Below are 25,509 nucleotides of genomic sequence, written 5' to 3' on the forward strand. Positions count from 1 at the left end.
CTCTGGTAATAAAATTATATATAAAAAATAGGTTCAAAGTAACTTTCTAGCAAAAAATATTAATTTCAACTTAAAATTCCTGCATTTACACACAGAAAGTTTGGTCTAAGAAGGAAGTTAGTTACAAATGTTTCATTTTACAAACTTGGCAGACTGACCAGATTTTTTTTTTTTTTACACACACAGAAGTTTATCCCTTTGATCTAAGAAGGAAGCATTGGTTACAATGTTTCCTGTTAAGAACTTGGCACACTGTCCAGATATTTTCTTATGACAGCTGAGTGAGCAGATAAGTCTCTCCACTTGTTATATGAATGAAATCAGCAAACTCTGCATTGGAGATCAGGGGGGGTTGAATGGAGATCACAATTTTTTTTTTAACAATTAATTGTGTAGCTCAAAAAAATATATAATATATATATATATATATATAAATTTGAGCTACACAATTAAATGTTAAAAATATATAACAATTTTTAAATGTAAAAAACATTTTTTGCCTACACTGTATGCAAACAATACATTTCTCCTTATTTGGTATGTTACTATATCAGATTATATTGGTTTGACAAGTGCATAAAAAAAAAAAAAGTAAGTAGCTGTTTAACCCCAGCCAATAATCTTTTGAGCTGATAATTTCATGCAAGGTCTGCCTCTGACTGTTATCAGTTAGCACTCTTCCCTGCCATCTTGATGGACTACAAAACACCTCCATGTTATGGAAACAAGAGGGTGGCGTTACATAGTCCAAACACACTCCCTCTACTGGGGTGAAAGCACTGATCAGCACGATTGTTGCCCTGGGACAGTAAGTGTTATATAAAAAAAAAAAAAAAATTATATATATATATATATATATATATATATATATATATATATATATATATATATATATATAGCGAAAAAAGAACAAAAACTAAGGCAGCCACCACATCGGAAGGCAGTTGAGCTGCAATACTACCCATTTTTGTTCCGTACCATCGCCTGTACCTCACGGAGCCCTCAACGGGGCCCAAGCGCCTGTACCTCACGGAGCCCTCAACGGGGCCCAAGCGCCTGTACCTCACGGAGCCCTCAACGGGGCCCAAGCGCCTGTACCTCACGGAGCCCTAAAAACGGGGCCCAAGCGCCATCACACAGGTAAGCTACCTAGGCAAATTTTACAAAGTCCATATTGGCATTGGGAACACCAGCAGGTTCCAAAGGCATTGTGAAAAGGAGAATTCATAGCTCTAAAAAGTAAGGTGTGGAACTTTATGGCACCTTCCATCTGCCAGACCATACAGTTTAGTAAAATTTACAACTACTACAGGTTCACTTTATGAACATCACATTGTAGTTCCACCTAGGGAGAGATAATCAATGCAAAAAAAAAGGAAGAGGAAGAAAATCACACTGGCTGTTTAATTGGTTTACAGCCAGCGTGGATGCAGTACGCCTAGACTTGCACGCGACATCAAAGTGGTTAATGTGTACCTCTACAGAAATACCTGGTTGGTGTTGCAGGAAATGATCTTTCAATATCTCCGTTCCCTCCCGCTGGGTATATCATGGCTGATGCCACATCTGTGTGTTACAGCCCCGAGTCCCTGATCCTTTGTCAGGGAGCGAGAGCCCTAGGGACGCCACACAATATGGTATGGAAACGTTAGTTTTAATTATGACCGCGTCTGCAGTTTTAACACATTCAGCCACAGGGCAGAGCTTTCACCAAATGAAGACTACAACGGATTTATTAGCAAATGCCCCAATTTCGGCACTGAAGCCACAGTACGCTTCAATGCTCAGATTGTGGAATATGGACAGCGGGATCTGCAAGACTTGACATCAACAGAAGCAACGCCATTCACAAGACGCATAGAGGAGCGAATAATAAAACAGCGGAAAGAGTAATGAGACATAAAATTCAGCAACCTACAGCAACAAGGTAAACTGCCTTTACATGGGCTGTAATGCATGTAGATGGAGCGCTAAATGCCCATTAAGTGTGAGGACATTAAAGACGTTAGAATAGGCATGTGTTGCCATAGTAGGTCTCCTCTATCCAGGCTGCTTGATGTCAAGGGGGAAGATCTGTATGTGTCATCAGATAAGCGACCACCAATAGAAAATACTTAAAGTGGATGTAAACCCGAAAATTTTTTATTTATTTTTTTTGATGTCACAATGTACAGTACAAGAATCCTATCATCTGTGCCCAGTATTGCCACACAGTTATTCCAGCGTTGCGGGCGGTATTACCACACTTTCCCATTGATTTCAATGGGAAGGCGCGGTATAGGAGCGGTGAACACACCGCTCCTATACCGCGGTAAAGATGTGGCTAGCAGGACTTTTGGAGCGCTCCTGCTAGCGCACCGCTTCAATGTGAAAGCCTTCGGGCTTTCGCATTGAACACTACAGGGCATGATTTTTCATGCGGTATAGCAGCGCTATTTTTAGCGCTGTACCGCATGAAAAACGCCTCAATGTGAAAGGGGCCTTCGTGTAAGGAATACACAGAAAAAAAATGCATATTGACAAGGGGAGTGTAGAGGAGGGCGGGGAGTCTACTGACATCACGACTCCACCCACAGAGCTCCAGACAACAGACCCACCCACAGAATCTGCAGTTTTTCAGTTCTTATAACAGACAGAGGGGAGATATTTGACAGGTAAGGATACATGCAGGAGACATCTATATCCTTATAGATCAGCACTATGGCAGTAGTTTAGAAAGAATGAGAGTGGCTTTACATCCACTTTAATTTGTTTACACCCATGTGCATTCTAGTACCTACAACCAACCATTAGCTATGGATCAGAAACGCGTGTGAGCACCAAAAACCATACCTGACCCACCCCACGCCACAACGCATGCATTATTATAGTGGTGCATTTGTGAATGAACAGAAGTCCCAACATGAATGAATAAATGAAAAACTTATATAGCGCGGCACATGCGAACTGAATCGCCTCTGGGCGCTTGATGTTTCGTGTCTCATGACATCAAAAGAGCATGCACAATACATCAAGGGGGTGAATCAGGGTCAGGAGGACAGGTTTTTCAATATGAAACCAAAATGAAGAACACGGGGACAACTGATCATATATTTTACTGAAGAAGTAGTTGAGGCTTGGAATAAGCTTCCAGCAGAGGTAGTGAGACAGTCAACAGTAAATGGCTTCAAACATGCTTGAGATAAACATAGATCTATAGTCAGAAAAAAAAAAAAAAAAAAAAAAAAAAAGCAATCATGGCGTGCTTATCATTGGGCGTAAAATTAAGAGAGTGAGATAGAGATAATCTCTCGCCATCAGCAAAGCTTTTCCATTCCCCATCACTGCCCTTAATTTTCTTCACTTCCAAGTAATGAAGATTAGACATCCCATTCCATAATAAAATGGCCTGGGGCTTAAGTGACCAATTGGCAAGTCCAGACATGTGCATGTTGAGCGTGGGGGGTGCTCGTGCTTATTCTAATAGGAGCTGATTTTGCAGGACTCTGGCCAGTGCTGGGGAAAAAGATTTTAGATGAAACTATGTGCAGACAGCTTAATCGTTTAAGGACCGCTCCACATACATATAGCGCGGCAGGGCGGCCCTTAAGCGCAAAATCATGTATCTTTTAGCTCTGGGGCACAGGAGGCTTTTTTTTTTTTTTTTTTTTTAAGCACGATTAGAGCCAGAGGCGCTCCAATAGTTCTTCACTATAGGATGGACTCGGGTTGCAGAGAGCGCACCTTCCGATCCCACCCAAGTGCGTCACAACAGCAAATTAATATTTGCTTTTTAAACGCTCCTCCCAGCCAATCAGGAAGAGGGTTTTGACAACAGCCACCCCATTGGCTGACATGACAGGTGATCCAGTTGGATGCCTAGGAGGAAGGGGGGGGGGGGAGCTTAAGCCACCATGGAGGACACAGAGCCGCTGCACCATCCGCCACGATGAGGTAAGTGCTGGGTGGTTTTTTGCCACTGCCAAGACTGATATCCAAGATCCATTACTTGATATTCCAAGGTGACACCACAGGACAGATAATTGCCTAGTAGACGTGTTTCATACAATACTACCATGCTTAATCATTGTTTAATGATTAAGCACATATGTTTGGTAGACGCATCTCACACAATACAAATTTTTTATATCCTTTTTGGGGGGGGGGGGAAACCCTCCCCACACTTCCTGGTTTCTTGACTAGATCATTGTAGTCATGCCACTGACTGTCTGGTGGCACTGGCACTATGCAGGCACCATCAACTAGGAGGCCAACCACAGTTCAAAGAACCCCATAGCAACTGTAATGCCCCGTACACACGAGAGGTTTTCCCATAAAAAAAATAAGATGTTTTTTCCGACGGAATTCCACTCAAGCCTGCCTTGCATACACACGGTCACAGAAAAGGTCGGTGAACGTTTGACTGCCAAGAACGCGGTGACGTAAAATACTACAACAAACAGAGAAAATTAAGTTCTATGCTTCTGAGCATGCGTCAGAATTTTGCGCGTTGAGATTTGTACACACGATTGGAAATTCCGATCCTGCTCTCTATCTTTTTCCCCCCCCATTGGAAAAAGTCTGGTGGAGCATACACACAGACAGGGATCCCGACCAAAGGCTCTCAGACTTTTTCCCCCCAACAGGAAAACCGATCGTGTGTACGGGGCATTAGAGGAACCCTAGGCCTCCACAGAACTCTGGTTGAGTGGCTGTTTTCAGCATTCATACAGGTTCACTTTATACCATGTAGTTTCAATTGAAAGAGATTTTGATCCACCGACTTTACAACTTAACAGCAATAAAAAGATCAAAACAGCATAGTAGTAGCCTACTCCTACGTATGTAAACAGCACACATATAAAACCAAGCCAAAGGTCTTGTTTCCTCCACTTGAATGTTAAATCCGGCAGGATAACATCAAAGATTTGGCAGCCTTCTGTACAGCGGTATGCATTTACTGCATGGCAATATCCAGATTATTGCTCCACTCCACACAGGTGTCTGAGCATCCCAAGCACCAGGCAGAGCCGACTGTCAACAACAAGCAGTTCCCCCCCCCCCCCTCGGCTCATTCACAGCATTACAGGAAACTCACAATTGTCTCAGCCGGCTTCCAGAAGGAAGGTTTTATTTACATCTAATGTCTGCATTATCAGGGCAACTAATGTGCTTGATCAATTAAAGAAGATTACAGACCTTGAGGTTTGCATAGAATTTTTATGATAACTGAATATGCAGCAAATTGCCCAATGATGAAGTCGATATCCTCCCAGACTAAAATATAGATCCGTACAGTCGGCACGCGACGAGTGCCGCTACATTTGTAAGTGCAGTTGATTTTCCATTTGCATCAACAGTAACATATGCAAACGTGAACAGCAGAGGACAGGAACCTTTAGCGGCATTGTTTCAGGCTTTTATTTAGGACTTGACTAGACTGGAATGGATCGCTCAAAAAGGTATTTTTGGAAATGGCAAGTTTAAAAAAAAAAAATGCAGACATTCTGACATGCAGATGTCATGATGACCTTACTCCTGGGGATGGGGACATCAATACCCAAAGATAAACAAGTGACACTGTGGTGCTATGAATGCTGCATTCCCGAAGCAGAAAACCTATGGTACTCCGGCATTTAGTGCACTGCAAGTCTCAGCATGCCCTGATAACATATCGTTGTTGGTAGTATGCTGAGACCTGTAGTACCTGGGGCACTTGCATCCTTTAGGCTGCCCGAGTCTCAATTGGATGAAGTTTACCCTAACTTTATAGAAAAAAAAAATATCCACAAAATAAGGAACCCCTGAAAAGTGTGTGGGGGGGCACAGTGATTCAGTCCTAAATCTGAGGGTCATCTCCTAAACTGCCATCATAAACTTACACTACAATCCCATTCAAGGGCCTGAAGACTCTGGAATCACATAAGGTAGACTGGGCACCTCTAAGACCATCAGTAGGTCAAGTCTTGAAACATGGATTGAGGTCTCAAGGCTTGACACACATACATGGATTGGGGTGGGGGGGTACTCAAGGCTTGGCACACACACATACATGGAAGGATGGGGGGGGGGTCTCAAGGCTTGGCACGCATACATGAAAGGGGGGTACTCAAGGCTTGGCACACATACAAGGATTGGGGGGGGGGGTACTCAAGGCTTGGCACACATACATGGACATTTCAAAAGGTTTACATCCCGATTCTCTTTAGGTAGCCCAGTCTTTTGTTTTGTGTTACTAGGGTCTTTTTTCTATTCATTTTTATTTTTTAAACACACGTTCCAACTTAAAAAAGGACAAGGAGAAATGCCTCATAAGAGCATCACTTCATAAATTCTTGAAACATCTACCTTACAAGACTACACATAATGATACTCTTAAACTCACCACACGTTACAATCTGATTGTACACTCTCCTTTAGAACTACCAACAAACATGTACTGCAAGGGCCTGATTGGATGCTTTAGGCGAGTTCTCCCATCACATAATTTTGGAAGATCTAAAAGTTGATTGTACAGAGACTGCATGACCAGATTGCGTTGTATATCGTTATCCTTAAGGAGGTGCTCTATCTGCTTGTCAAGATGCTAGTGTCTATATGGACTAATGACCGGTTTTTAGTCTGACTAAAGTACTCAAAATATCCTTTTCAGCTTCTATGGAATACTTGTACATTACTGAATCAATAAAGTCAAGGGTCAGCTATCCTACAAGTAACTTTGTTGCGTTTTTATTTTAGCCACCACCAATGACAAAAATATACAAAAAAAAAAAAAAAAAAAAAAGTCTTCAAGAAGGTTATCTCAATTTAAAAACAATAGTTAAGTAAAGTGTACAGAATTCCCTACAGAGAACCCGAGGGTTGGTCATTGACCATTTTCGCACCAACTACTAATAAAACTTCATAAATGAATTTAACCCAACAAGATCAGCGTCAACACGAGAATCTTCAAGAAATCCACACTGCCAGTTAAACTAGGCTATATAGAATCAAGCTAATCGGACAAAACCCATACACAGTGTACAGAATTCTATAGCGAACTAAGAGTTGGTCTTTGGACATCATAGCGCCAACTACTAGAAAAAAAAAAACTCACCAAAAATGGTGATCTTGTTAGGTTAGCGTAAAAAGGCAGAAATTAAATTAACCCAAAAAGTTCACAGTCAACAAGATGGCATGTCATGAAACTATTATATACCAAAAATAAAGCAAACCTGTTACCTGACAATATCGAACATATAGTGTACAGAATTCCCTATAGAGAACCAAGGGTTGGTCTTTGACCATCATAGCACCAATTACAAAAACAAAAAACCAAACAGTGATCTTGTTGGGTTAACTTGCAAAACAGAAAACGGAATTAATCCAACAAGATCACCAGCAAGTCACAAATTTTATACCCAAAAAAATAAAATGAAATAAATCAAGCAAACCAAGTAATATTAAATATATAAAATACAGAATTCCCTATCGAGAATGAAGGGTTGGTGATTGACCATCATAGGACCAACTACTAAAATAAAAAAAACTCACCAAAAATGGTGATCGTGTTTGGCCAACGTGCAAGAAAGAAATTAAATTAACCCAATCAGATCGCCATCAACACTAGACAACAAATCACAAAACCATTATACACCCAAAATCAATCAAACCCAACAATACCGAACATATAGCGTACAAAATTCCCTAGAGAGAACTAAGAAATTCCATTTCTTTCATGTTAACCCCATTTTTGGTGAGTTTTTTTATTTTAGTAGTTGGTGCTATGATGGTAAAAGGCCATCATAGCACCAACTACTAAAATAAAAAATAACCAAAAATAGTGATCTTGTTGGCTTAACATGCAAGAAAGAAATGGAATTAACCCAACATGATCACCATTAACGCTAGATGGCAAGTCACAAAACTATTATACACCCAAAATCAAGCAAAACACAACAATACCGGACATATAGCGTACAAAATTCCCTATAGGGAACCAAGAGTTGGCCTTTGACCATCATAGCACCAAAAAAAAAAAAAACACTCACCAATTAACGTTTAAGGCAGAAATTGAAATTAACCCAACAAGATCACCATCAACACAAGACAGCATGTCATGCAAAGTATTATAAGCAAACCAAAGTATAGTATACAGAATTCCCTATAGAGAACTAAGGGTTGGTTATTGATCACCAATAACAAGGATTTAGATCCAGACCTACGAAAGCAATAACAAACATTAGAAGAACATCCTAGAAGTCTCCAAAAAAAACTAAAATAGGCATTATGAACCTTAATACTATATAACCAATGGGACAAAACCCGACCTTCCTCTAGTTGGAATACACTCTATATAGGAAAGTGCAAAGGTCAAGCTTTGCGCCTGGAAACGAGCATTCTTTCTGGAGACAAGAGCCCATATCAACATACACTTCAAATAAAAAAATAATGGCAAGCACCCTGCGGTGTCAAATCACGAAATCAATGGAAACGTATACACATGTTGAAATCGATGCAGGTCTTTGGTTAAGCCAGCAGAAAACGCTCACGCCATACCAGGACCTGACAGCTGTTAACAGCATCTGTACCGGGGAAGAAAGAGAAAAAGAAGAAGAAGGAGGAAGAGGACGGTGTGCACCAAGCAGACACCACTTACTTCTCATATTCCGCGTTATCTTTGTCACAACGTGAGTCTTTGTGCTTCTGCCAGTCTTTTCCATGCTTGCAAGTAGTCAAGAGTACCACATCCTCCCCATTATGAACATGATATAAGGCATTCCTGGTGTCTGACCCTATCCCCGTCAAGTATCTTTTCCCTTTGAAGACCAACATGTACTTCCGAATCGGAGGGATAGTGTTAAATCGCAGAAACCCCCGTTCCCCCCCTGTCCTGGGATGATCCTTAGAAAATAACGGGATGGAAACGTCAAAGTTGGGGCGGAAGTTGTCCGAGCTGATGCTGGCCTTGGCCAGCATGGCCTGGCCGATGTCGAAGCCCACGTCTTCGGTGTAGTCCGGCCAGGTCCCAGAGTATAAATTAAAAATTAAATGGTTTCTACCGTTGTTCCACAGGTGCAAGTTCTGGACCTTGGAGCGGAGGTTGTGGACGTACTGCGGGGACAGCTGGTCACGGTCCAAGGTGTCCAGGCTCAGGATGAACAGGCAAGCCTGGCTGGGGTCTGAGGTGTAGTACCTGGAGCCCTCGATGGCCGACAAGATGTTTTGGTAGCTCTCCGAAATCTTGTCCCCCTTCTGTTGAGGGTAGGTGTACACCTTGAAGCCGTTCCGCCGGCAAAGCGAAAAGTCAAAGCAGGACTCCATGCGGCACTTCTTGCCCTTGTAGACGCTGGAGTTGGCGTCCCGCTTCTGCCGGGGCGAGCCCTGGCTGTTGGAATCCTCGCCCTCTGCCTGATCCCACTGGATGAAGGGCAGCAGGGGGTCCGGGAAGCGCGGCCACGGGTGGTAGTCGGCGCCCTTCTTAAGGCCATTCCTCCGGTGGTGGTGGTGATGGTCGTCCCTTTTCTTCTGGCTCCTGGACTCCCTAAACTGCAAGCCGCCGAGGTAGAAGAGCAGGACGACGCAGGTGCCGGCCGACAGCAGGGTGAAGTAGCGTTTTTTGGCCTGCATGTGTCCGGTCGGGCTCGGGGTGGTCGGAGATGAACGCAAAAGCCCCCAAACGTTCCCGGTCCGCGCCCTCAGCTCCACTCCGCCATCTTTCTGAGCGGATAGATGTCAAACTCTCTTCTCCCACCTTCCGCGGATGCCTTTCCCCCAGCCGCGGCGTGATCCAGAGCATGTGGGCGACTTCTTTAACGTTCCCCCCTTCGGTCTTTCATCTCCTTGGTAAAGGCAATTTTTTGGGGGGGTGGGGGGGGGGAGGGAATAAGGGTGGGGGGCAACGGCCAGCGGCACCGCTTAAAGGGTCCCCGGTTTAAAGGGTCTTCTGCTTTAAGGGACGCCGACTGTAAAGGGGGTCCGGCTTAAAGGGAATCCAAATAGTCTTCGACTTTAAGGGTCTCCAATTTCGTAGGATCTCCCGGCTTAAAGGGTCTGGATTTGTAGGTTCCCCGGATTTAAAGGGATCTCCACCTTGGAAGGGTCTCTGGTTTTGTAGGTTCCCCGGATTTAAGGGATCTCTACCTTGAAAGGGTCTCTGGTTTTGTAGGTTCCCCCAGATTTAAGGGATCTCCACCTTGAAAGGGTCTCTGGTTTTGTAGGTTCCCCCAGATTTAAGGGATCTCCACCTCGGAAGGGTCTCTGGTTCTGTAGGATCTCCGGATTTAAGGGATCTCCACCTTGGAAGGGTCTCTGGTTTTGTAGGATCTCCACCTCGGAAGGGTCTCCGGTTTATAGGGACTGGTCGTAGTGTACAGAGATAGAAGCAGCCAGCACAGCTTTGTTCCCCCGGCACCGGATCCCGATCAGCTCCTCGCCTGACTGTCCGCACCCCGCGCCGGCTGACTTCATCAACTTCACCGGGGAAGCCGGAGGTGTCAGCAGCGGGTTACATGTCCGTGCCGGAGCCCGGTAACCGGACGAATCCCTGCATGGCTCTGCATCCCCGAAGCGGCGGTGCTGTCCCGGTGTGTAGAGGAGGAGGAGGAGCGGCAGGGAGGGAGGGAGGCGGTCGTTGTAGGACGGGAGGTGCGGGAGGCTCTGTCGGTGGTGAGCGGTGCCCCGGATCCCTTCCCCTACACTAGTCTAACACATTCCATTCTCCGCACGACAGCTTGTGACCTCATCTATCCACGCACCCTGTGCTCCCATTGGACGGACGTCACGTCCGGGGGTGGGAGGGGCTTCCGCTGCACCCGGCCCGGGGGACCGCCCCCTTGCACGGGGGATAGACGAGGAGCCGGGCGGTGTGAGGTGGAGAGATGACACCGAGTACCGAGCCTGCACCTTCCTCATCCCTCCCCTGTGTGTCCCATGTCTGCTGCAACATGTAGTCCTACAGAATAAAGAGGACCATACACCATGCAATCTGATGTACACTATACAATCTCCCTTACCATCAACTATGTAGTGCAAGGGCATGCCTGATTATTGGATAATGTATGGTGAATAGCCACCTGAAGTTCTAAAGCCCCATACACACTATCAGTTTTCCTGTCAGTTTTCTCTTCAGGTTTACCAAAACCATGTAGTGCAAGGGCCTGCCTGATTGCATACAAATTGAAACTCTTGAGGTTTTACCTCATATTAGATGGTTTTGGTAAACCTGAAGAGAAAACTGTCAGGAAAACTGATAGTGTGTATGGGGCTTCAGGGTCACCGTACACTTCACAATCTGATCATACAACCTGCACACAGTCATCTTAGGCTCTGTTCACACCATGGCCTTTGCAGATCGCAGTTATAATCAATACGAATCGACGCAAAACGCGAGATGTGCTTTGCTGTCCCGTCACTTTCAATGGTACCCCCAATCCCGACGCGATTTGGAGGCAAAAATCGCACCGCGGGTGTAAATCACCGTGTGCCCTGCAGTTTCAAACGATTTCAGGACGCGTTTGCGATGCCGTTACTTCTTTTACCGATCGATTGTCGTGTGGTAAATCGCGCTGCAATGCACACCGCTTGTCGCTCAAAAAGAAGCACGGCTTCTGTTTTGGGCGACAGCATCACACATTGGCATTTGGCGCGATTGCAGCACGATTTACCGTGCAACAATTGCAGAAAAATCGCAGTGAGATTGAGGTGGCGTTAGAAGTGATGGCATTGCAAATGCGTCCTGCGTTTTGCAGCCATTTTAAATTGCGGGACGGAATTGCGGCGATTCCGCCCCGCGATCATGTGTGAATGCAGCCTTAGATTTACCAAATTTATGTGATATGATGGCTAGCTATTCTAGCCAAAGATCTAAGGCTCGGTTCACACCAGTGCGGCCTGCGTTTGCTCGGGCATGGCACCGCGACGGACTGCTGTGCCGCATGAAACACAAAAATGGTTCATGTACCTTTTTATAAACGCGGCTGTGGGGAAACCCCTTGGTCTTTTTAACCACTTAAAGTGGTTGTAAAGTTATCTATAGGTAAAAAAAATATCTCCTAAACCTTTACGGTTTAGGAGATATTCCCCTCGCAATGAGCCGCTGAATGCAGCGGCGCATGCGCACAGGGGATTTTCGGCTTAAGGCCCGGCAGTCACCGGACCTTGCCGGAAAGAAGTCTCCCACGCGCATGCGCAGGAGTGACGACATTGTGTCTCGCGATACCCGGAAGACATGCCGAGGCGAAATGTCAGCTGCCTCGGCGTGGACCGGGAGGGACACCGACGCCTCGTTCTAAGGTAAGTATTTCATAATGAGCTAGTATGCGATGCATACTAGCTCATTATGCCTTTTCACTTACAGATGTAAAGTCAGCAGCTACAAATATTGCTGACTTTTAAAATAAGGACACTTACCTGACCTGGGCGCCCGCAATGTCGACATCCAAAGCGATCTCTCTCTCGGTTGCTGCCGCCATCTTCGGTAGTCACGTGGAAAACACGTGTTAAATTGCGCAAACTGCTACCCACATTTGGGGTGCAATTAAAAAATAAAGAATGAAAAGTGGGGAAAACAGTTTTAAGCCCGCCTTTCCTCATGGGACTGCATCAGCGGGGTTTCAAGTGTCACCTCAGGTTTAAAAAGTGTGGGAAGGCTTCCCATTGGCCCTTGGCCTCGGGAGAGGTCAGGTGACCACTGTATCTGGGCAGTTTAAGGATCTGTGAGTAAAAATTCAAATAAAAAGGAGGTTCCGAGCCCCAGAGGTTCAGTCACCTCAGTAGCAACAACTGTGGTGTTTCCTTTCACCCTTCCTAAGTTGCAGCAAAAAAAATTATTATGTGCTGAGTGTCACCTTTCAAGGGGGACAGTTTATTTTTAAACAAAGTTAAACAAATTTTCTCTTATCGCCCCTTTGGGCCCAGAGTCCTGAGGAAATTTTTACTTTTATTTATTTTATTTTTGTGATTCTTCTATTAACTGTCGGCCACGACATACCCCATGGCTCCAGGGGTGGCCGGTGAGAATATGCTCCGGGGTCCACATATGACTGGGCTGCTGTTGTCTCACACACAGTGGTCCGGGCCGACAGGTACTCCGTACCAATCGGTTGTGGGTCTGTCAGGGACACGCCAGCAAGTCCACGGAAGGATGGGTAAGTACGGTTCCTCCTGCCTCGGCAGGATGGAATAGCTGGGCATTCCCGGGATTAAGGGGTTCTCCTGTCCTCCCTTTTCCTGCTCTCTGTCGCCTTTTCCCCTCCTGCCCTAGGGCCCTGCTGCGACCGGGGTGTACCTGTGGGGTGCTCCAGGTCCCTGTGGGGGACCGTGTGGCGCCGGGGTCCGCTTTCTGTGAGGGGGGTCTGTCTCCTGGGAAGTCTCTGCACGGCCTTCTCGTCCACATCCTGAGTCTCAGGCATTTTTTGCAGCGTCGACGCCATTTTTAGTGTGCCTGCTTTCTCTATTGAAAATTTCCATTGGCAGCCATTTTGTCGTGGCCACGCTGTGGCGCAGGTCGGTCCGCGCCATTTTATCTGAGGAGTCTGGTGGTCATTTTGGAGTGGGTTTTGGCCTCTAGCACTGTCTTTCTAAACAGCGCACAGCTCATTCTCCTCACAGTTTTTTCCTCACACACATGCTGTGTATACAAGGAAGGTGGGCAGCGGTGCTGAGCGGTCCGCCTCTGGGTGGTAAGTAGGATGAGCTTCGAGTTCGAGTCGAACTCATGTTCGACACGAACATTGCCTTTTCGGCGAACAATGAACAATTAGGGGTGTTCGCGGCAAATTCGAAAAGCCGCAGAACACCCTGTTAAAGTCTATGGGAGAAATCTAAAGTGCTAATTTTATTAATAAAAAAAAATCCAGCAGTGACACTCGTTCCCGGCTTCCTGCTCCAACGTTGCCTGTATCCAGCGACGGGTGATCTCCTCTCCAGTCCAGCGATGAGAAGATCCATCCATCCAGAGCGCAGCATCGCCAACCTCCTCTCACCGCTGGACACAGCCCAGCGAATGAGCGGCTGAAGCTGTGACATTTCTTATATAGGGGAGGCAGGGCCACCCGTCACGTGACCCCGCACCCTCTGACGCACCCTCTGCTATGTCACTAGGGAAGCCCAGCAAGGGGGAAGACTGGGCTTCCCCAGTGACGTAGCAGAGGGTGCGTCAGAGGGTGCGGGGCCACGTGACGGGTGGCCCCGCCTCCCCATATAAGAAATGTCACAGCTTCAGCAGCTCATTCGCTGGGCTGTGTCCAGCGGTGAGAGGAGGTTGGCGATGCTGCGCTCTGGATGGATGGATCTTCTCATCGCTGGACTAGAGATCACCCGCACCCGTCGCTGGATCAGGACAACGTTGGAGCAGGAAGCCAGGAACGAGTGTCACCGCTGGATTTTTTTTTTATTAATAAAGGACTTTTTTCTACGGTGTGTGTGTGTGTTTTTTTTTAACTATTTACACTTGCTTCGTGAAATGGTAGGGGTACAATGTACCCCATTACCAATTCACATAGGGGGGGCCAGGATCTGGGGGTCCCCTTTGTTAAAGGGGTCTTCCAGATTCTGATAAGCCCCCCGCCCGCAGACCCCCACAACCACCGGGCAAGGGTTGTGGGGATGAGGCCCTTGTCCCCATCAACATGGGGACATCCTCCCCATGTTGAGGGCATGTGGCCTGGTACGGTTCAGGAGAGGGGGGGCCCGCACTCTGTCCCCCCCTCTTTTCTGCGGCCGGCCAGGTTAACGTGCTCAGATAAGGGGTCTGGTGTGAATTTTGGGGGAAACTCCACGCCATTTTTTTTTAATTTGGGGTGGAGTTCCCCTTAAAATCCACACCAGACCTGAAGGGTCTGGAATGGATATTTGGGGGGAACCCCACGTCATTTTTTTTTAAATTGAAAGCGGGGTTCCCCTTAATACCCATTCCAGACCTGAAGGGCCTGGTAATGGAACTTGGGGGGAACCCCCACGCTATTTTTTTTTTTTATGAACGAATTCGCTCAATTGCCAGAGCAGACAATTCATTATAGCCGCAAAGCCGGTTTTAAAAGACTTTTTTTTCTTTCAGAAATGACACTTTGTGCAGGGACAGTTCTATGTACAGGAAACATGCACTATTTCACATGCTAACTTTACACCCCGCCTAGGTACGAAATTTAAAGTAATATTTCGCTTTTATTGTTTTACTTTTAGCATTATTAAATTCGCTGCTCCCAAAAAAACGGCCGTTTTTAAAACTTTTTTTTGCATTGATACATGTCCCCTGGGACAGGACCCAGGTCCCCAAACACTTTTTAGGACAATAAATTGCATATTAGCCTTTAAAAATAGCACTTTAGATTTCAAATGTTCGAGTCCCATAGACTTTAACGGGGTTCTAATGTTCACACGAACATTTGGTGTGTTCGCAAGTTCTGGTGCGAACCGAACAGGGGGGTGTTCGGCTCATCCCTAGTGGTGAGTCCCCTGGGTAACCCCCCCCCCCCCCTCGGTCGGTGCAGCAAGGAGGGTGGACTTCTTAAGTGTTTTTCACTTAGTCCCTGAAGGCTGTCAATGGGAGATAATGGGGTCAGTATCTGACCTTTCTTCCCCTAAATTGCCAGGCAGCAAACGGTGCCCCTACACCTGCGGTTCCCATGGATACACTGTCGGCAGTCCTGGAATCATTTGTTTCCAGGGTAGAAGCGGCGTAAAGGGGGTAAAAAGCAAGCCTTTAAGGACCCTACTGACTCTACTGATGGTCATAATGCCGGGGTCAGTGTTGCAACCTATATTGGCTGCGACTTTGGTGTCTCAGACACTCACTGAATGGGCAAAGATTTAGCAACAGACAGTAGAGGAGCATCAGCTTCCTCCAGAGTGCGTAAGGCTTGCTGACCAATTGGTACAGGGCCTTGTGTATGTCTGTGATCCCATTCTGAATGCGGCCCCCTTGATCTCCAGAGCCTCTGTATCTGCGGTGGTACTGCACCGCCTGATTTGGCTGAAATGCTGGTCCGCTGACCAAGCATCCAAGAAAGCTCTGGCAGATTTGCCCTTCAAAGGTGGGAGGCTTTTTGGTACCTCGCTGTACAACATTATTAAGGATGTCACTGGAGGTAAGAGCACACTTCTCTCGCAGTCCTCTAAAGGGGAAGTAGCCGCGCCATAAGCCGGGGCCCTCCTATTCTGTGCATAAAGCGGTATTTTCGTCAGTCAGGGTCAGCCGGCAGATCTTCCCAGACTGACAAGCCTCCAGGTGGGGGACAGAAGCGTCCCTGGGTGCGTAAGCCAAACAAGCCTGCTACCGCATTACATTTTTGCCCCCGCCCGACTCAAGGGTGGGGGGACGGCTTTGTGAGTTTGCAACTCTGTGGACCTCCCTGCTCTCCTACCAGTGGGTCTGCGAGGTGGTCATTTTGGGGTACAAGATCGAGTTTCTGTCTTGACCGCCAAACAGATTCTTTCCCTCAAATCTTCCTCTCCTTCCAGCTCGTTAGTCTGCTTTGATGGGAACAGTACAAGACTTGCTCAGGTGCGGAGTAATTTTACCTGTACCCCTGGAGGAAAGGTTTCAGGAATTCTATTCAAATCTGTTTGTAGTCTCAAAGAAGGACAGTGTCCGTCCAATCTTGGACCTCAAGGCCCTCAATGTCTTTGTGAGGGTGCGAAAGTTCAGGATGAAATCCATTCGTTCGGTGATTGCTGCACTCCATCCGGGGGATTTTCTGGCATCCCTGGACATCATGGACACATACCCCCATCTGCACCAGCCATCAGAGGTTTCTGCGCTTTGCGATTGGCGAAGATCACTATCATTTTGTGGCTCTTCCCTTCGGCCTATCGTCAGCACCAGGACGTTCATCAAGGTGCTCGCCCTGATTCTGGCTTTGCTGAGACAGTGAGGCATTGCTATCGTGGGCTACCTAGAAGATCTTCTTCTGAGAGCTGCTTCTGGCTCAGAATTAGAGGAGGACGTGTCTATAGCCAGTCAGACCCTCCAGGAATTTGGCTGGGTACTGAACATTCAGAAGTCGGTCTTGGTACTGACTCAGCGTCTGGAGTACCTAGGATTAATTCTGGACTCCTCGGTGGCTCAGGTCTTCCTTCCTTTGGAGAAGTTGCAGATACTCCAGTCGACGGTGAAATTGTTAGCATCCCGCACATGGTCGTCTCTCCGTTTTTGCATGCAAGTTCTGGGCCTCATGGTGGCCTCCTTCGAGGCAGTACCATATGCCCAATTCCACACTCGAGTCTTGCAGAAGGAGATCCTGTCCAAATGGAACAAATCTCCGTTGTCTCTGGATTGTCAGATTCAGGTAAGTCACCTGGTCAGGGCTTCCTGGCTCTTCTGTCCGGGAGGTCATTCCTTCCTTTCAATTGGACTGTGATCACGACGGATGCCAGCCTCACAGGTTGGGGGGAGTCTGGGGGGTCCAGTCGGCCCAAGGTCGCTGGACTCTGGACGAATACCACCTGCCGCTCAATATACTAGAACTTTGAGCGATCAGGCTATGCTTCTCCTCGTGGTCGCAGAGGCTACTGGGTCGTCCGATCAGGATCCAGTCGGACAACGCCACGGCGGTGGCTTATGTCAACCATCAGGGGGGAACACGGAGCTCGGCTGCGGCGCCGGAGATCGCTCACATCCTGTGGTGGGCGGAAAGGAGCGTGCCGGCTCTGTCAGCCGTTTACATTCTAGGCGTAGAAAACTGGCAGGCGGACTACCTAAGTCGCCAGATGCTGGATCAGGGGGAATGGTCGTTACATCCGGAGGTGTTTCAACTTCTTTTCCGGAGGTGGGGCACACCGGACGTGGATCTCCTGGCTTCTCGACTCAATCGCAAGGTGTCTAGGTTTGTGGCCAGGTCCAGAGTTTCCTGGGAAGACGCGTCAGACACGTTGGTGGCCCCATGGGGTCAGTATCGGCTAATTTATACCTTTCCCCCAATGAAGTTGCTTCCTCATCTACCTCGCAGACTAGAGGCCAAGGGGATCCCGGTAATTCTAATCACTCCAGATTGGCCCCCGGCGTCCCTGGTACGTCGACCTCGTCTGGTGGCGGATGCACCCTGCCGGCTGCCAATGAGGGAGGACCTTCTGTCTCAAAGAGGTTGTAAGGGACTGGGGCACTGGGGCAAACTGAAGCAATGGCACCTATGTGCTGTTGCTTCAGTCTTCTTGGTGTTACCAGCAGCTCCTGTGCACATGCACGGAAGTGACATCATCACGGCTTCGGCCGATCACAGCGCCGGAGCCGCGATACCCGGAAGTAACGCCGGGACAACATATCGGCGGCCAGAAGGGGAGACGTGAACCCATGCTGGGGCTTCGATCTGAGGTAAGTAATACATAAGCTCAATATGCCTGTGTCTTGCAGGCTTGTTTTTTTGTTGGATTTTTGGACAAGGATTTACTTCCTCTTTAAAATACTGCTTACTGGTATCCCATAAGAAATTTCACCACAAGCCTATTGCATGTTTTGATGTAATTTTTCGCATGTTTGCAGAAACACGGGCTGAAACGCTTGTTTCTGCTGCACCCAGGTGTGAACAGGACCCAGGGCCTCCCTCCCAGAGGCTTGGAGGCCTGGACAACATGAATGAGGTGTTTGTTTATGCGCCTGACGCTGGGTGCAGTCATCCCATGATGCAGTGGCTGAAGGGATTCAACTGCAGGAGTGGGTGCACGGGCCTGAATGCACACTGTGTGCATTGAGGGTTGCATTCCCGCCCCTGTGCACCTGTCAAACCCGGCCGCGCAGGTGAGTCCATACAGCCGCTGCATCTGCACTCACTTCTATAGACTCCCTGCGTGCAGCTCTGGGTGGTGTCAGGCACATAAACAAAGGCTTTACTGACGCTGTACAGGCCTCTGCGCTCTTGTGAATGAGGCCTTACAATATGTAGAAGCATAAGAAACTATCTGAAAAGTATAAACCGACATTTTTATGCTTCCCAGATTGATTTCTCCTGCATTTAGATGTATCCGTCTTAAAGGGTTAGTTCACCTTTACGAAAACATTGCCTGTGCAGATAAGGGGCATCTGTAGATAAAAACAAAGGGGCAGATCCACGTACATCGGCGCATCTGTACGCCGGGCGCAGCGTATCTAAGATACACTACGCCGCCGTAACTTTTTTTTTATTTCGAATCCTCAAAGAATTTGCGCCGTAAGTTACGGCGGCGTAGTGTATCTTTGGCGGCGTAAGGGCGTGGGATTCAAATGGATGTAATGTAATGGGGGCGTGTTTTATGTAAAATACGTTGTGACCCGACGTAAACAACGTTTTTTTTTAACTGCGCATGCGCCGTCCGTGGGGGTATGCTTGAAATTAACCTGGAAACAAGCCAATGCTCACGAATGTGACGTCATTCTACGCAAATCCCTATTCGCGAACGACTTACGCAAACGACGTAAAAAATTAAAAATGCGAGGCGGGAACGCCGGCCATACTTAACATTGAGTACGCCTCATAACAGTAGCTTTAACTATACGCCGGAAAAAGCCGAACGCAAACGCCGGCCGGACGTACGTTCGTGGATCGCCGTAACTAGCTAATTTGCATACTCGACGTGGAATTCAACGGAAACGCCACCTAGCGGCCGCCGAAAAATTGCATCTTAGATCCGAAGGCGTACTAAGACGTACGCCTGTCGGATCTAGCCGAGATGCCGTCGTATCTTGTTTTGTAGATACAAAACAAAGATACGACGCGGGAAATTTAAAATTACGCTGGCGTATCAATAGATACGCCGGCGTAATGCTTTTGTGGATCTGCCCCAAACTATGCAGCTTTGACCAGAGTTGAATATTGCCCTTGCTATAGGTGTAGGCCATTTATGAACCTCATGAAGCCTGACTGGAATACTCCCAGGACCTTGCTAAGCTCAGAGCTACTGCATCAGGGGAGAGAAAGAGCAAATGAGGATGGTGTGATGGTGGAGGTGAGCAGTGATGACTAGGCCTCACTTAACAACACTCTGGGACTATAGAGGGCTTCTGAAGTGAAGGGGGGGGGGGGCTCTAGTGTGAAAGGAGGCAGTGATGTGATAGGGGCTTATAATGTGATGAGAGGCTCTGATTTGATGAGGGGCTTCTGATGTGAAAGGGGGACTGTGATGTCATGGGAAGGCTTCTGATGTGAAAGGGGGGCTCTGGTGTGATGCTTGGGGGGGCTGTGATGTGAAGGGGGGGCTTCTGATGTGGTAGGGGGCTTCTGATGTGAAATGGGGGCTCTGATGTGATGGGGAGGCTTCTGAAGTGAAGGGGGGGGGGGGGGGCTCTGGTGTGAATGGAGGCAGTGATAGGGGCTTATAATGTGATGGGAGGCTCTGATTTGATGAGGGGCTTCTCATGTGAAAGGGGGACTGTGATGTCATGGGAAGGCTTCTGATGTGAAAGGGGGGCTCTGGTGTGATGCTTGGGGGGGCTGTGATGTGAAGGGGGGGCTTCTGATGTGGTAGGGGGCTTCTGATGTGAAATGGGGGCTCTGATGTGATGGGGAGGCTTCTGAAGTGAAGGGGGGGCTCTGGTGTGAAAGGAGGCAGTGATGTGATAGGGGCTTATAATGCGATGAGAGGCTCTGATTTGATGAGGGGCTTCTCATGTGAAAGGGGGACTGTGATGTCATGGGAAGGCTTCTGATGTGAAAGGGGGGCTCTGGTGTCATGCTGGGGGGGGGGTGATGTGAAGGGGGGGCTTCTGATGTGGTAGGGGGCTTCTGATGTGAAATGGGGGCTCTGATGTGATTGGGAGGCTTCTGAAGTGAATGGGGAACTTTCATGTAATGGGGGGCTTCTCGTGTGAAAGAGGAGGACCAATTTTTTTGGCCCATGAATATTTGTAAAAAATACAATGTGGTCCTCTCACTGAAAAGATTGGAGACCCCTGGTTTGGTGAATTGATGGGAAAGGAAAGCAGGACTAATAAGATTCCTTGCTTTGTTTTCCAGAGATTAAAACAAAAAAAACTGATAGGTCAGTATTTGCAGTAATTCTTCTTGAGTAACATTTTCTTTTTCTTGGGGGTTTTAGAGGTTCTTTAAATATCTTTGGAATATTTCCTGAAACTGTTATGCCCCGTACACACGGTCAGACTTTTGACCGGCCAAAATCACATCGGAATGCCGACGGAGTAAAAGAGAACATGTTCTCTATCGAAGCTCCGACGGAATTCTTCTGAATTTCCGATGAAAAAAGTCCGATGGGGCATACACGCGGTCGGAATTTCCGATGGAAAAAGTCAGACAGACTTTTCTGATCGTATGTAAGGGGGGAATTCATATTCATCCATGATATAAAATCATCTTCTGCATAAACCAGTTTCTGAAAATGATGTGATGATGTGTCCTCCTTTTAAAGGGTACTTTCTGCACCATTTTGTAGTGTGACTTATTAATATATCGCTGATATGAGATTATCTCTTTTGATCAGGTTCCTCCTCCAGTCCACCATCTCTTTGGCTGTCACTCTACTTGTTAAAAATTCAGATAAGGATCATACAGTTACTGATAGGAAGGAATGGGCGCAGTGTCAGATTGAAGTGATATATGGCAGCGTTTATGTGTTAGTGATTATTCTGACTATAGTTTAGGATACTAATCAGATAGTTTGTACTGGACATTCAGATTCTTTATGACAATGTAACTGTAGCCTGATTATGTTCTTTACTCGTAGTTCTACAACCAAGGACCATAATTCTACAACCAAGGAGCAAAGGTTACCTAGGTCTTCAAAACAGCTAGAAAGAGAGGGCCAGATCCACAAAAGGGATACGACGACGTATCTACTGATACGCCGTCGTATCCCTGTTTCTATCTTTGGAACTGATCCACAGAATCAGTTTCCAATAGATAGGCAGAAGATCCGACATGTGTAAGGGACTTACACTGTCGGATCTTAGGATGCAGTACCGCATCCACCGCTGGGGGCATTTCGAGTCGAAATGCCGCTTCGGGTATGCAAATTAGCACTTACGGAGATCCACAAAGCTTTTCAGCTTCGTTTTTTCTCCGTAAGTATTAGTTTGCAATCGTAAAATTAGGGCTGCTTTTACAAGGCCTAAACAGTTTAGGCCTTGTAAAAGTAGACCCTTCTATCCCGCATCGCCGTCTTTTTTTTTCAAATTATTTTTTTCCCGCCGCAACTCGTATTTTTTTTTTCACGCCCGTCGCGATTCTCAAAACCCGGCGCAACGTAAAACCGCGCAAAGCACGTCGGGAAAATGACGTCGTGAGCAGGCGCAGTATGGCCGGCACGGGAGCGCGCCTAATTTAAATGGGACTCGCCCCATTTGAATAGGAACGCCTTGCACCGGCCGGATTTATGTTACACAGCCGAAAATTTCTAGGTAAGTGCTTTGTGGATCGGGCACTTAGGTAGAAATTTTCCGGCAGTGTAACTTAAATGGGAATATTTAAGTTACGGCGGCTGGCTGTGGATCTGGCCCAGAGACCCTAAATGATAGCGTATCCTGTTTTTTTTTATGTCCGCATTTTTTTCGGCACATTTTTGAGGCTTAAAACTGACAACCTGAGAACAAAACAGAGGATTTAGGAGAGTTCATGCTAGATGTGGAGATTTTCATCCTTCTGGTGAAGGTCCACGAGAACCTCCCTGACCTCAGTGATGGATATCACAAGAACCATGACAAGCATCAGAGGTTCTGGGAGGAAAATAGCAATTGAATTTTGATCTATGTATGGGCTAGCTATAGCCAGCAACACTGAACCTCCTACTTTCAAGCTCTCTTGTTTCCTCCTCCCATGCTCATCTCCAGGACTTTTTCAGAGCTTCTCCCATACTCTGGAACTCTTTACCACAGTCTGTGTGGATAACTACTACTCTGGCTGCCTTTAGACTCCATTCACACTCGTTCGATTTGTCATGCAACTTTGGACATTAACAAGTCGTTCCCCATGGTTTCCAATGATATGATGATAATTTTTTTTTTAAATAACAAACATATCATACTTACCTCCACTGTGCAGTTCGTTTTGCACAGAGTGGCTCCGATCCTCCTTTTCTGGGGTCCCACCGCGGCTCTCGCAGCTCCTCCCTGAAATAGCTAACCCCCTCTGGGAAACTCTCTTGAGGGGGTTTTCTTGCGGGCGCGCTCCCGTGTCATACACTCGGCGTCCATAGACACAGAGTGTATGACTTGGTCCCGCTGCGCTGCCATCAATCTATCCAATCAACGCCGAGACTCCGTGGAGAAGAGGACGCCGTGGACGCGCAGAGCAGGTGAACGGGCTCAGGTAAGTAAAACAGGGGGGGGGGGGGGCTTTTTTTTCACCTTAATGCATAGGATGTATTAAGGTGAAAAAACACGAACCTTTACAACCCCTTTAATGCATTCTATGCATTAAGGTGAAAAACCTCCTGTGATGCAGCAGAACCCCCGAGAGCCCCCCTTTTACTTACCTGAACCCAGTCTTTCCAGCGGCATGGACGAGCACACCAGCTCCAACCGGTGTCTCGGGTCCTGATTGGATAGATTGATAGCAGCGCAGCCATTGGCTCCCACTGCTGTCAATCAAATCCAATGACACAGGAGCTGGGGGGCGGGGACAAATCCTGCTGTCTGCATCAATGGACACAGCAGCAGGACATGGGAGCGCATCCGCACAAGTGCCCCCAGGGTATATCGCTTCTCCGTCGGGACACTCGATGAAGGGGAGGAGGACTGCGGTGGTAAGTATGACATGTTTGTAATGAAAAAAAAACAAGACTTCACTAACCTTTTAAAGTTGCAAGGACTTCAAAGTAGTTATACACTACTTTGGTCCAACTTTCAGGCAACTTGAAGGCCATAGACTTCAAAGTTAACCCTCAAAAGTTGCATGAAAGTCATAGCTGAATGTCCCACAGAAAGCAGCTTGCTAGGCACCAGGGCCGAGCCAAAGTTCTGTGTGTCCATTCAGACACAGACAAAATCATACTTGGGGGGGGGGGCACACCCTAAAAACTGCAATGGTGCTGCTATAAGACCAACTGATAATGGGGTACTTTGACGCAGTAAGTGGGCTTAGAACTATATGATCATATAGTGTGACCAAATCCCCATATTTTTTGAATATGTTCAGGTGTTTTTAAATAGCCTTGCAGGATTTAAATGTAATTTTTGTATGTCTGCGCTGTAATCCATTCAGACACAGAGCCCTGACCTGGCCCCGCCCCCTCACTCTTCTGATTGGTTAACTGACTTTAACAGCTATGGGAGCCAATGGCCCCCGCTGCTGTGTCTCAACCAATCAGGAGGAGAGTCCTGGATGGGTGAAACACTCGTGGACATCACTGGAGAGAGAGGGGGCTCAGGTAGGTAATTAGGGGGATGCTGGACACAGGAGGTTTAGCATCTCAATGTATAGAATGTATTGACCGCTTCCCGACCACCGCATGTAGATATACGTCGGCAGAATGGCACGTACAGGCACATTGGCGTATCTGTATGTCCCTGCCTTTCCGCGAGTCGGGGGTCTGATTCCCTCGGGGAGCGATCCGGGACGACGGCGCGGCTATTCGTTTATAGCCGCTGTGTCGCGATCGCTCCCCGGAGCTGAAGAACGGGGAGAGCCGTATGTAAACACGGCTTCCCCGTGCTTCACTGTGGCGGCGTATCGATCGAGTGATCCCTTTTATAGGGAGACTCGATCGATGACGTCAGTCCTACAGCCACACCCCCCTACAGTTGTAAACACACACTAGGTGAACACTAAATCCTACAGCGCCCCCTGTGTTTAACTCCCAAACTGCAACTGTCATTTTCACAATAAACAATGCAATTTAAATGCATTTTTTGCTGTGAAAATGACAATGGTCCCAAAAATGTGTCAAAATTGTCCGAAGTGTCCGCCATAATGTCGCAGTCACGAAAAAATCGCTGATCGCCGCCATTAGTAGTAAAAAAATATTTTTTTATAAAAATGCAATAAAACTATCCCCTATTTTGTAAACGCTATAAATTTTGCGCAATCCAATCAATAAACGCTTATTGCGATTTTTTTTACCAAAAATAGGTAGAAGAATACGTATCGGCCTAAACTGAGGAAATTTTTTTTTTTATATATATATGTTTTTGGGGGATATTTATTATAGCAAAAAGTAAAAAATATTGAATTTTTTTCAAAATTGTCGCTCTATTTTTGTTTATAGCGCAAAAAATAAAAACCGCAGAGGTGATCAAATACCACCAAAAGAAAGCTCTATTTGTGGGGAAAAAAAGGACGCCAATTTTGTTTGGGAGCCACGTCGCACGACCACGCAATTGTCTGTTAAAGCGACGCAGTGCCGAATTGTAAAAACCCCTTGGGTCATTTAGCAGCATATTGGTCCGATCCTTAAGTGGTTAAAGCGGGAGTTCACCCATTTAAAAAAAAAAAAAAAATCTCCCCTTAGCTTCCTGCTCGTTCGGTCTAGGGGAATCGGCTATTTGTATTAAAATATGAGCAGTACTTACCCGTTTTCGAGCTGCATCTTCTTCCGTCGCTTCCGGGTATGGGTCTTCGGGAGCGGGCGTTCCTTCTTGATTGACATTCTTCCGAGAGGCTTCCGACGGTCGCATCCATCGCGTCACTCGTA

At 47.0% G+C, this 25,509-nt stretch overlaps 1 protein-coding gene across 2 annotated transcripts in view; it reads right to left on the reverse strand.

Moving 5' to 3' along the window:
• The window catches only part of EXT1 (exostosin glycosyltransferase 1), a 404,130-nt gene extending 393,417 nt beyond the window's left edge, over positions 1-10,713 (reverse strand). The window contains exons 1-2 of one of the 2 annotated variants that reach the window (XM_040354883.1): positions 10,291-10,713; positions 8,618-10,205 (exon numbers count right to left, since the gene is read on the reverse strand). In XM_040354883.1, coding sequence (XP_040210817.1) covers positions 8,618-9,588 — 971 coding nt within the window. In that variant the 5' untranslated portion in view covers positions 9,589-10,205; positions 10,291-10,713. Of the gene's footprint in view, positions 1-8,617 lie in introns of both variants that reach the window. The other variant, XM_040354882.1, reaches the window with a different exon arrangement.
• Positions 10,714-25,509: the final 14,796 nt, after the last annotated feature.

The sequence above is a fragment of the Rana temporaria genome, chromosome 5 (genome assembly GCF_905171775.1).
Source record: "Rana temporaria chromosome 5, aRanTem1.1, whole genome shotgun sequence".
NCBI classification, from domain to species: Eukaryota; Metazoa; Chordata; class Amphibia; order Anura; family Ranidae; genus Rana; species Rana temporaria.